This window comes from Anolis sagrei, chromosome 5 (assembly GCF_037176765.1).
Source record: "Anolis sagrei isolate rAnoSag1 chromosome 5, rAnoSag1.mat, whole genome shotgun sequence".
Taxonomy (NCBI): domain Eukaryota; kingdom Metazoa; phylum Chordata; class Lepidosauria; order Squamata; family Dactyloidae; genus Anolis; species Anolis sagrei.
The window spans coordinates 196,080,958-196,094,121 of NC_090025.1; the positions used below are offsets into that span (position 1 = coordinate 196,080,958).

The 13,164-nt window shown below is 45.8% G+C and overlaps 1 protein-coding gene across 9 annotated transcripts in view; it reads left to right on the top strand.

The window, feature by feature from the left end:
- FLNC (filamin C) overlaps positions 1 to 13,164 on the top strand; it is a 162,794-nt gene that overhangs the window by 147,473 nt on the left and 2,157 nt on the right. For 8 of the 9 annotated variants that reach the window (XM_067469388.1, XM_067469389.1, XM_067469385.1 and 5 more), the window contains 5 exons: positions 1,799 to 1,914; positions 4,151 to 4,283; positions 6,190 to 6,366; positions 8,893 to 9,111; positions 9,570 to 9,779. In XM_067469388.1, the coding sequence (XP_067325489.1) occupies positions 1,799 to 1,914; positions 4,151 to 4,283; positions 6,190 to 6,366; positions 8,893 to 9,111; positions 9,570 to 9,779 (855 nt within the window). Of the gene's footprint in view, positions 1 to 1,798; positions 1,915 to 4,150; positions 4,284 to 6,189; positions 6,367 to 8,892; positions 9,112 to 9,569; positions 9,780 to 11,655; positions 11,694 to 13,164 lie in introns of those variants that run through there. The other variant, XM_067469387.1, reaches the window with a different exon arrangement.

A 13,164-nucleotide genomic window follows, 5' to 3' on the forward strand; every position in this document is an offset into this window, starting at 1 on the left:
AGCGTCTCAAACGCGTCTGGTGGGGACGAGGGACAGGGTCTTCTCGGTGGTGGCCCCCTGCTTGTGGAATCCGCTCCCCTGCGAGATTAGATCGGCATCCTCCCTCATTACTTTTAGGAAAAAACTAAAGACGTGGTTTTGGAGCCAGGCCTTTGGCTAGTGGGCACAACAGCACTTTAGGCACTGAACTCGGACAATAGGATTGTTTGAAAATTGGAAATGACTTTATGACCTGTGATTCTGTGATCTGTTCTATGTGGTTATGTAATTGTAATGAATATCACTGTTTACTTGTTATGTAATGGATTTTAGATTGCTGTTTTATATTGTTGTTATTGATACTGTTGGCATTGAATTGTTGCCTGTGTTATTTTATTTTATTTATTTATAATTCGAACTTCTATGCCGCCACTCCCCTGGGGCTCGGAGCGGCTTACAAGAACAGGCTAAAATCTAACAAAATTTAAAAGCAATTTAAAACAATTTAAAAACAACAATATCAAGCATTAAAAGCCTGTCGAAACAGGTATGTCTGACATGCCTTGCGGAAAGCTGGTAAGTCCCGCAAGGCATGGACTTCAGGTGGCAGAATATTCCAGAGTGATGGTGCCACTGCTGTGAAGGCTCTGCGTCTGGTTGCTGTTAGATGCAAGGTCTTGAGACTGGGAATTTCCAATAAATCTTGGTCCTCAGAACGGAGGGATCTCTGGGGTTGGGAGGGGCTGAGGCGGACCCTCAGGTACATCGGCCCCAGACCATGCAAGGCCTTCAAGGTGAGGACCATCACTCTGAAAGGGATCCGGTGCTCAATGGGTAACCAATGCAGCCGCCGTAAGATTGGGGTGATGTGGCATCTCATCGGAATTCCCGCAAGAAGCCGAGCAGCTGCATTTTGTACCAGCTTGAGCTTCCGGATCACCGACAGAGGAAGGCCAATGGAGAGGGCGTTACAGTAGTCCAGTCTGGAGATGACCGTGGCCTGGATCACCGTAGCCAGGTCGCCCCTGGACAAGGAGGGGGCCAGCCGTCTAGCCTGCCGCAGGGGAAAGAAGGCGGTTCTGCTCACGGCGGAGAGAGACCTGGGACTCCATCGTCAGCAGAGGGTCCAAAAGGACTCCCAGACTCTTGACCAACGATGACGGGCGTAGCGCCTCACCATCCAGGGTAGGCAGCTGGATGTCCCCACTGCCCAGTCGACCCAGCCATAGGATCTCCGTCTTTGCTGGATTCACCCTCAACCTGCTGGCACGCAGCCATCCAGTCACGGCCTCAATGAGGCACTGATGGAAATAATCGGGTACAGAGTCCGGTCGGCCTTCCATCTTCAGCACCAGCTGAGTGTCATGGGCGTACTGCTAACACTCAAACCCAAACGCGTCTGGGCTGAGTCCCCCTCGGGCATGAGAAGGGGTAGAAGGGCAGGGTAGAAGGGCAGGGTAGAAATGGTCTAAATAAATAAATAAATAAATAAATCTATAGAATCCTGGGAGTTGTAATTTCTGCAAGGTCTTTAGCCTTCTCTGCTAAAGAGTCTTCTGCAGCTCTCAGGATTCCATAGCATTGAGCCATGGTGGTTAAAGTGGGGCTAAAGTGCATTCATTCTGCATCGTATATTATGCATCCATTTGAGTGCTCCCAAAGGTCAATATACTGTAGCATGGCTATAGTCAAGCCTGGATATTGTTGAAAGCCATTTGGATCTGTTTAAGAGTATGTTGTGGGTATGACTATTATGTCTAGCCTCGTCACATTATTTCCTGTGGAATTTGACCCTAACCCTGCCTTGCTCCTCCTCCAGGTGACTATGAGGTCTCCATCAAATTCAACGACGAGAACATCCCCGACAGCCCATTCGTGGTCCCAGTGGCCTCCCATTCAGACGATGCTCGGCGCCTCACGGTCACAAGCCTCCAGGTACCAGTTTGGACCATTTGGCTCGCAGTGCAATCAGTTGGGAACATCACATGCTGTGGAGTCAAATGTTGTATGTGCAATCAAAAACAATTTGTGACCTCACTACCTCTGAGGATGCTTGCCATAGATGCAGGCGAAATGTCAGGAGAAAAATTGCCTCCAGAACATGGCCATATAGCCCGAGAAAACCTACAACAACCCAATTTGTTCTTATCCAGAGAAGCGGGAATAAGAATAATCTGCAATTCGACACTCTAGGTTTGAAAGAATATCCAAAGATACCAGATCTGGGTTTAAACACCTTGCATGTAACTTTCATTAAGCATTTGAAATCATACAGAAGTTTGGTGCCATTCTCTCATTCATCCATCCTCATACAAGGCCCCTTCCGAAGAGTTGATCAGTTGATCTCTTCCATAGCAATAGTTCATAGAATCATAGAATCCTAGAGTTGGAAGAGACCTCATGGGCCATCCAGTCCAACCCCATTCTGCCAAGAAGCAGGAAAATGGCATTTAAAGCACCCCCGACAGATGGCCATCCAGCCTCTGCTTCAAAGCCTCCAAAGAAGGAGCCTCCACCACACTCCGGGGCAGAGAGTTCCACTGCTGAACAGCTCTCACAGTCAGGAAAATCATAGAATCATAGAGTTGGAAGAGACCTTGTGGGCCATCCAGTCCAACCCCATTCTGCCAAGAAGCAGGAAAATCACATTCCAATCACCCCTGACAGATGGCCATCCAGCCTGTTTAAAAGCCTCCAAAGACAGAGCCTCCACCACACTCCGGGGCAGAGAGTTCCACTGCTGAACAGCTCTCACAGTCAGGAAGTTCTTCCTAATGTTCAGATGGAATCTCCTCTCTTGTAGTTTGAAGCCATTGTTCCGCGTCCTAGTCTCCAAGGAAGCAGAAAACAAGCTTGCTCCCTCCTCCCTGTGGCTTCCTCTCACATATTTATACATGGCTGTCATATCTCCTCTCAGCCTTCTCTTCTTCAGGCTAAACATGCCCAGCTCCTTAAGCCGCTCCTCATAGGGCTTGTCCTCCAGACCCTTGATCATTTGAGTCGCTCTCCTCTGGACACATTCCAGCTTGTCAATATCTCTCTTCAATTGTGGAGCCCAGAATTGGACACAATATTCTTGCTGATGTTATCCGAAAGTTGTAAATAAATGACAGGCAGCTAAAACATGTTGATTCCATCAGTTCCTGGACAGATGTCCATCACTATAAATGACTTACTTACTTAGGCAATCCCTTGTAGCTTGAGGATGATGGTCTTCCAGATGTGTTGTCTTGGCAGTGGGTCCGTAGGTGGATGTGGAGCCCTATTCTTGATCCACATGTTCTCCCACAGTGAGGACATCCAGGTGGAAGGCGGTCCAGATCAGGGTTGGCTTGACGCACCTTCCTCTTGGCACGTTTCTCCCTTTCACCCTCCATTCATGCCTATTCGAATTTTGCAGCACTGCTGGTCACAGCTGACCTCCAGGGCTTCCCAGTTCTCGGTGTCCATGCCACAGTTTTTAAGGTTGCTCATTGAAAAAGTGTGGGTGACCAAGAAAATCCCAGCAGATTTCAAGGATGCCACCACCATCACCCTTTTCAAAAAAAGGGGGAAAGAACAGACTGCGGACACTATTGAGGCATCTCCCTTCTAACCTCTGCTGGGAAAATCCTCACATGAATCCTTGCAAACCGCCTTCTACCCATCTCAGAAGACACCCTCCCAGGATAAACTGCAAGAGAGACAAGCTAGGGATCCTAATGTACAAACACACACTTAACCTGTAAAAACGGCAACAATCTAGATGTAGTTTTTGTATGAAAAAATGCTGTTTTCTGCACAGAAAATAATTCTGTGTAGAAAATGCTGTTTTTTGCACAGAAAATAATTCTGTGCAGAAAATGCTGTTTTCTGCACAAAAAATAATTCTGTGCAGAAAATGCTGTTTTTTGCGCAAAAAATAATTCTGTGCAGAAAATGCTGTTTTCTGCACAAAAAATAATTCTGTGCAGAAAATGTTGTTTTTTGCACAGAACAACATGCAAAGATCTATGTTAGTTCAGGGTTCTTCTGGTCAGGTGGACTCAACAATTCAGTTGCACATGTTAATATACTTTTGAGTGTTCCTTTCATCCTTTGCTCCTAATGGGGCTTCTTTCCAAGACAGCTCATCCTGCTTTGGCCTTGTGTAGGTCTCACTCACAGACCCTTTTTTCTGTGTCCCTTGCAGGAAACGGGCCTGAAGGTCAACCAGCCAGCCTCCTTTGCGGTGCAGCTCAATGGAGCACGAGGGGTGATCGATGCCAAGGTCCACACTCCTTCTGGAGTAGTGGAAGAGTGCTACGTCTCCGAACTGGACAGCGGTGAGTAGGAACAGGGTCTGGTGGGTTGGAAGGAGAGGAAGTGGGCTCTTTCAGTCACAAAATCCCACATTGCTTAGCTAGGCAATACTACTATTAGGTGGATCTGTAATTGGTTAAGCAACCAAACCTAAATGGTGCTTCTCCCCAATGGTCCCACCTCTTGATTCTGGAAAGAGGTGACTAGTGGAGTGCCACCAAGAGGGTTCGGACCTGGTCCTGGTCCTGTTCAACATCCTTATTAATAACTTGGATGAAGGATTAGGGGGCAGGTTGATCAAGTTTGCAGATGGGACCAAATTAGGAGAGATCACTAATACTCCAGAGGACAGGAGCAGGAATCAAAATGACCTCAACAGATTAGAGAACCAATTGGCCAAAACGAACAACATGAATAACAAAAAATAGGAAAAGATACATAATGGGTGATGCCTGGCTCGACAGCAGTCCATGTGAGAAAGATCTTGGAGTCTTTGTGGAGAACAAGCTGAACATGAGCCAAAAGTGGGATGCAGCAGTGAAAAAAGCCAGTGAGTTGAGTGTCCAGATTGAGATGGATTGAGTGTCCAGATTGAGATGAGTTGAGTGTCCAGATTGAGATGGATTGAGTGTCCAGATTGAGATGGATTGAATGTCCAGATTGAGATGGACTGAGTGTCCAGATTGAGATGAGTTGAGTGTCCAGATTGAGATGGATTGAGTGTCCAGATTGAGATGAGTTGAGTGTCCAGATTGAGGGAAGTCCTGGTGCCCCTCTCTTCTGCTTTGGTCAGACCTCTTTACCTGGAATATCACTGTGTCCAGTTCTGGGCCACTGCAAAGATACAGGATGGGTGATGCCTGGCTCGACAACAGTCCATGTGAGAAATATCTTGGAGTCTTCGTGGGGAACTAGCTGAACATGAGCCAAGGGTGTGATGCAGCAAAAACAGTCAGTGGGATTCTGGGCTGCATCCAATATTACCATATCCCTTTCTTCCTCTTCCCTTGAGAAAGAAGCCCCAAAGTGACCAGACTGCTCCCGTGCAGATCTGCCACTCTCCATAGGGACACGATCTCTCTCTCCTTCCCGTGGAGGAGAGCATGGCGGGTGAACCAGACTCCTCAGGTCTGCCACACTTTGAGCATTATTAGACTGAGTCTTTTATAGGAATATTCTGTTGATGTCATCCCAAAGCTGTAAATGAATGATAGACGTCTTCCATCCTGGATCTATCTCAGTTTCCTGGCCAGATGTTGACTCTTCTTGATTGGTGTTGACAAACACAAGGCTTGTGCTGACTTCCTTCTTAACATAAGGAATGTTGCAAACATTTCCTTAACTTGACAAGAACCATTGTCACAGTTCTTATCAATTCTCATTAGCAGGTTTTGATCACAGTTCCAGCAAGCAGGTAGTTAGTCATTGCAGGCCTTAATATTATACTGGTGTTTCCAAAATTATTAGCTCCATTCATACATCCTTCCATTCCTCCATTCATTCCCACACATCATATTGAATTCATATTTGTCAAATCTGCACATTGAATTTCTTGTGACACACATACCAGTTCCAGGAACAAAGGGTGCATCTACACTGTATACTTAATGCAGTTTGACATGACTTTAGTTGCTAGTCAGCTTTAATCACACATTTCAAACTTGTGCCTTGTTTAATCTCTGTTCATTGTATTTTGAAATGTATTTTGTAGAAATATGTTTTAATATTTGTATTAATTCCCAGGATTCTATAGCATTGAGCCATAGTAGCTATAGAGGGGTTAAACCACATTAACTCTGCAGTGTAGATGCACCCGTAGTGGCACCCAAAAGCAAGTTCTGGAGGCGGCGTTGATAAGAAAGGAAAACACAGAATCTGCTCAGCCTTGGTCCGCTGTGTGAATGACCCCTTTGGTTCTGTCCTCCCCAGACAAGTACGCCATCCGCTTCATCCCCCACGAGAACGGCGTCCACTCCATCGATGTCCGGTTCAACGGCCGCCACGTTCCCGGAAGCCCCTTCAACATCCGCGTGGGCGAACAGAGCCAGGCGGGAGACCCAGGGCTCGTCACTGCTTACGGTCCAGGGCTGGAGGGAGGAACCACAGGTAAGGGCTTCTCCTTTCGTTGAAGGACTACCTGAAACAGCTCGATAACTACCAGGCAGTGTGTGCAAGGCTTGCAAGGCTTTGCAATTGAGCAAGGGATGGAGAGACTTCCGTGGGTCACTCCAAAAGCTATAATAATAACACTTTAACAACACTTTATTTGTACCCCGCTACCATCTCCCCAAGGGACTTGGTGCGGCTTACATGAGGCCGAGCCCAAACACAACAATACAAGCAATTAAAATATAAAACATAGACAAAATATACAACATTATCAATAAGACAGCATACAATTAAAACTGTGGGAAGGCCAAATGTAAAATTAAAATTGGAAATAATGCTGAAGCATGGACGAAAGGGTGACAGTGGTGTTTGTGGAAGGACATACGAGCAGACCTAAAAGTGTAAAGTGCTTTCGAGGACAAAGCGCTATGGGTAGCCATATTACTCTCCTAGTCCTCCACTCTCTTTGCTTGATGGACATCTTTATCCTTGTTGCAGTTTAATACAAGTAGCTTATACCTAGAAGTTACCCTTCTATATCAACAAGTTCTGATATAGAAACGTGTGAAAAAGATCTTGGAGTCCTCGTGGACAACAAGTTAAACATGAGCCAACAATGTGATGTGGCGGCAAAAAAAGCCAATGGGATTTTGGCCTGCATCAAGAGGAGCCTAGTGTCTAGATCTAAGGAAGTAATGCTCCCCATGCTCTATTCTGCTTTGGTTAGACCACACCTGGAATATTGTGTCCAATTCTGGGCACCACAATTCAAGAGGGATATTGACAAGCTGGAATGTGTCCAGAGGAGGGCGACTAAAATGATCAAGGGTCTGGAGAACAAGCCCTATGAGGAGTGGCTTAGGGAACTGGGCATGTTTAGCCTGAAGAAGAGAAGGCTGAGAGGAGACATGATAGCCATGTATAAATATGTGAGAGGAAGCCACAGGGAGGAGGAGGGAGCAAGCTTGTTTTCTGCTTCCTTGGAGACTAGGACGCAATGGAACAATGGCTTCAAACTACAAGAGAGGAGATTCCATCTGAACATGAGGAAGAACTTCCTGACTGTGAGAGCCGTTCAGCAGTGGAACTCTCTGCCCCGGAGTGTAGTGGAGGCTCCTTCTTTGGAAGCTTTTAAGCAGAGGCTGGATGGCCATCTGTCAGGGTTGATTTGAATGCAATATTCCTGCTTCTTGGCAGGGGGTTGGACTGGATGGCCCATGAGGTCTCTTCCAACTCTCTGATTCTATGATTCTATGATTCTATGATTCTGCATCCATTGATTCAATCCCATTGATTTTATGTCCCTTACATAAAATTTGGTCATTTTATGTAAAGGACATATTTTTACTATGCTGTTGCCTATCATAGGGGTAGCCTATGATTGTGCTTTCCTGCATGGCAGGGGGTTGGACTAGATAGCCCATGTGGGCTCTTCCAAATCTATTATTCTATGATTCTATGAGCATCTGTGGATTTTGGTATCCATGACAGGTCCTAGGACCAGGTCCCAATAATAATAATAATAATAATAATAATAATTATTATTATTATTATTATTATTATTGGGACCTGGTATATAAATAATAATAATAATAATAATAATAATAATTATTATTATTATTATTTATATACTGCTCCATCTCCCGAGGGGACTCAAAGCAGTTCCCAGGTAACATCACAAAACATACAAGGTAAAAAACACCATAACCTTAAGATTAACAAAAGAAACTATAAGCATAAAAATTGTCGCCATAACACACATATATTAAAAGTAATCCTGCCTGTTCAAGGCAATTAAAAAATTTAAAAGGCCCGGCCAAGATTTGTGGAAACCCAAAACTTCTAGGGCCCCCGGGAATTAAGTGCAATGCTATGGCAGGCAACAATAATATTAGGAGCGAGTCTGTGGCTGTTCATTGCGGGGCCGATTAGAGGAAATGATCTGAGTAATTGGTAGGAAGAATAAGGCCGTATTCGACAATGTGTAGGGCTAAGTTAGAACTGGTCATTGTCAAAGGCTTGTTGAAACCACCAGGTCTTCAAACTCTTACGAAAGGAGGGGAGGGATGGGGTCTGTCTCATTTCCCTTGGAAGGGCATTGCAGAGGCGTGGGGCCACCACTGAGAACGTCCTCTCTCTTGTCCCCACCAACCGCACTTGACACGGTAGTGGGACTGAGAGGAGGGTCTCCCCGGAAGATCTTAGAGCTTGTGCCGGTTCGTAGAAGGAGATGCAATTGCGGAGATAGGCGGGGCCCAAACCATTTAGGGCTTTATAGGTTATGACCTGCACCTTGAATTTGAGGTTCAGTGGAGTCTCCTTCTTTGGAAAGTTTGAAATAGAGGCTGTCAGGAGAACTTAAACTGTGTTTTCCTGCCTGGTAGAAGAGGGTTGGACTGGATGGCCTTTGGCATCCCAATGCTATGGTTTTATGCCTGAAGTTATTAGAGGGACCCCCTTCCCAATCCTCTCCCATATTCTTCTGGAGGGGCTTCCTGACCTTCTGGCTTCCCTCTCCTCCAGGCGTCTCCTCAGAGTTCTTTGTCAAGACCCGCAACGCTGGCTCCGGGGCTCTCTCCGTCACCATCGATGGTCCCTCCAAGGTGCAGATGGACTGCCAGGAGTGTCCCGAGGGCCACAAGGTCACCTACATGCCCATGGCGCCCGGAAGCTACCTCATCTCCATCAAATATGGGGGACCTCAGCACATTGTGGGCAGCCCCTTCAAGGCCAAAGTCACAGGTAAAGGGAACGGAGAGAACGGAGCATGGGTCCTACTCTGAGTTGAAGGGAACCATGATGTCGAGAGGCACCATAGTGAAACTGGCTTCTTCGAAAGTGGATAGGCACTCTGGCTATGCTTGGAGGCACTCTTCTTCATCATCACTCTACCCCAAGAACCAGTTAGCTCCAGTCTCAAAATCCATCAAAGCGAATACCAGAAATTATCCATCATCCCTATTACATATATGCCTTGAAGCGTATACGTAATATCTACTATATAGTCACAATACTGAGTATTTTAACTGGATGGCTGATCTATCTTGTAGTACAGTATAATACAGGAGGCATGGTGGATATACACAGAAGCCTTATGTGGTCATACATACCCATGGCATTATGATCCCAAGGAACATGGAAGGACCTAAAGATAGGAGATCATTGAGTGACCCTTCACGTTCTTCTATTCTTCTCCGCAGGACCCCGCCTCTCTGGGGGGCACAGTCTCCATGAGACGTCAACGGTGCTGGTGGAGACCGTCACCAAAGCCTCCTCCTCGGTGGGTGGGAGCTACAGCGCCCTGCCCAAGTTCTCCTCCGATGCCAGCAAAGTGGTGGCCCGGGGACCTGGGCTGACCAAGGCCTTCGTGGGCCAGAAGAACACCTTCACCGTGGACTGCAGCAAGGCTGGTGAGCATCACAAAAGGAACAAGAATGTGCAGGATTTGTGGAGCAGGGAGAGAGTTCTAGGCTGATTTCTTCCAGGAACAACTACTGCAGAGTTGGAGAACCTCAAGCCCAGGAGTTGCATCTTGGAGATCTGAACTGGATCTCAGGGTTCCATGCAGAGACCACCATGAAAGTGAAATACCATGAATGAAGTTTTTTTTTTATCTGAGAGAACATTTCTCTAGGAATTTCTTGGTCTTCTAGTATAACAGTGGAAGCTGGCTGTAGAATCACTTTGGAGGAACTACAAATTCCTAAAGATGTTTCCTGTCTAGAAGTCTCAAGGTCCTTCAACATGACTGGAGGATGTTGACCATGGAGTCATACTGGAGGGCCTAGATATTCCTACAAAGCTTCCCCAATCCCAGATCCTAGATCCTCCAGCATGACTGGAGGAAGTTGGCCTTAGAATTAGACTGAAGGACCTAGAGATTCCTGGACAGAATTATTTTTCATCAATTTGCAAAAGTCAAAATCTCTAACATGGAAGGAGGATTGTTGAGTTGGCCAGACCAGAAGAACCCTGGAGTAACATGGATCTTTGCATGTTGTTCTGTGCAGAAAACAACTGTTCTGCACCCGTACCTTGGGAAGTCTGACTTGGCCACGGTAGGCCATGCTCTTGTTACACCCCGTACAGACTACTGCAACGCTCTCTACATGGGGTTGCCTTTGAAGACTGTCCGAAAGCTTCAACTAGTCCAACGGACAGCAGCCAGATTGCTAACTGGAGCAGCTCTCAGGGAGCATACAACTCCCTTGTTGCGCCAGCTCCACTGGCTGCCAGTTCGCTACCGGGCACAATTCAAAGTACTGGCTTTAGCCTATAAAGCCCTAAACGGTTCTGGCCCAACTTACCTGTCTGAACGAATCTCCCCTTATGAACCTTCAAGGACTTTAAGATCATCTGGAGAGGCCCTGCTCTCGGTCCCATCATCATCACAAGTACGGTTGGCGGGAACAAGAGACAGGGCCTTCTCAGTGGTGGCCCCTCGGCTATGGAACGCCCTTTCTAGGAAGATTAGATCGGCTTCCTTGCTCCTATCATTCTGGAAGAATCTTAAGACATGGCTATTTCAGCGGGCATTTCAAAATATGGAGTAACGGATATAATAATGGAATAACTATATGGCGGAACTGGACATTGTTTTAATGATTATCGATTGAAGTATGTTTCATTATAATGTTTGATTTTTATTGTTGCTGATGTTTTTCATAGTGTATGTTGTAATTGTGTCCTTGGTGACATTGAATTCTTGCCTTGTAAATTGCCTCGAGTTGCAGGAAGGCTGAGAGGGGCGGTATAGAAATGTACTATATAAATAAATATATGTAATTTTGTACAGAATAGCTGTTTGTGCAGAAAACAGCAATTTTTCATACAGAAAACTGCATCTTGATTAGGTTCTTGTGGGTTTTTTCGGGCTATAGAGCCATGTTCTAGAGGCTTGCCATAGATGCAGGCGAAACGTCAGGAGAAATTCCTCTAGAACATGGCTCTATAGCCCGAAAAAAACCCACAAGAACCTAGTGATTCCAGCCATGAAAGCCTTCGACAATACATTGCACCTTGATTGCTGTTGCATTAATGTAAGAACGGTGTGTTCTTTCATTAGGATCCCTAGCTTGGTTCTCCAAGATTGCAAGCAGACTATTTGCACTTGCACTTTATAGTGATGGGTTTTCTTTGCAGAAAACAGCACTTTCTGTGCATGCATTTTCCATCAGAAAGTAGTGTTTATTTGCCATCTTGATGGCCATCTTGATGACCATTGTCTCTTTCATCATTTCCCCAAACGCAACCTGAGTCAATATCTTTTGCCCCTCTTTCTTGCAGGCACCAACATGCTGATGGTATAGTGATGGGTTTTCTTTGCAGAAAACCTCACTTTCTGTGCATGCATTTTCCATCAGAAAGTAGTGTTTATTTGCCATCTTGATGGCCATCTTGATGACCATTGTCTCTTTCACCGGGGACAGCATTTTCCCAAACGCAACCCGAGTCAATATCTTTCACCCCTCTTTCTTGCAGGCACCAACATGCTGATGGTATAGTGATGGGTTTTCTTTGCAGAAAACAGCACTTTCTGTGCATGCATTTTCCATCAGAAAGTAGTGTTTATTTGCCATCTTGATGGCCATCTTGATGACCATTGTCTCTTTCACCGGGGACAGCATTTTCCCAAACGCAACCCGAGTCAATATCTTCCACCCCTCTTTCTTGCAGGCACCAACATGCTGATGGTATAGTGATGGGTTTTCTTTGCAGAAAACAGCACTTTCTGTGCATGCATTTTCCATCAGAAAGTAGTGTTTATTTGCCATCTTGATGGCCATCTTGATGACCATTGTCTCTTTCACCGGGGACAGCATTTTCCCAAACGCAACCCGAGTCAATATCTTTCACCCCTCTTTCTTGCAGGCACCAACATGCTGATGGTATAGTGATGGGTTTTCTTTGCAGAAAACAGCACTTTCTGTGCATGCATTTTCCATCAGAAAGTAGTGTTTATTTGCCATCTTGATGGCCATCTTGATGACCATTGTCTCTTTCACCGGGGACAGCATTTTCCCAAACGCAACCCGAGTCAATATCTTTCACCCCTCTTTCTTGCAGGCACCAACATGCTGATGGTATAGTGATGGGTTTTCTTTGCAGAAAACAGCACTTTCTGTGCATGCATTTTCCATCAGAAAGTAGTGTTTATTTGCCATCTTGATGGCCATCTTGATGACCATTGTCTCTTTCACCGGGGACAGCATTTTCCCAAACGCAACCCGAGTCAATATCTTTCACCCCTCTTTCTTGCAGGCACCAACATGCTGATGGTATAGTGATGGGTTTTCTTTGCAGAAAACAGCACTTTCTGTGCATGCATTTTCCATCAGAAAGTAGTGTTTATTTGCCATCTTGATGGCCATCTTGATGACCATTGTCTCTTTCACCGGGGACAGCATTTTCCCAAACGCAACCCGAGTCAATATCTTTCACCCCTCTTTCTTGCAGGCACCAACATGCTGATGGTATAGTGATGGGTTTTCTTTGCAGAAAACAGCACTTTCTGTGCATGCATTTTCCATCAGAAAGTAGTGTTTATTTGCCATCTTGATGGCCATCTTGATGACCATTGTCTCTTTCACCGGGGACAGCATTTTCCCAAACGCAACCCGAGTCAATATCTTTCACCCCTCTTTCTTGCAGGCACCAACATGCTGATGGTATAGTGATGGGTTTTCTTTGCAGAAAACAGCACTTTCTGTGCATGCATTTTCCATCAGAAAGTAGTGTTTATTTGCCATCTTGATGGCCATCTCGATGACCATTGTCTCTTTCACAGGGGACATC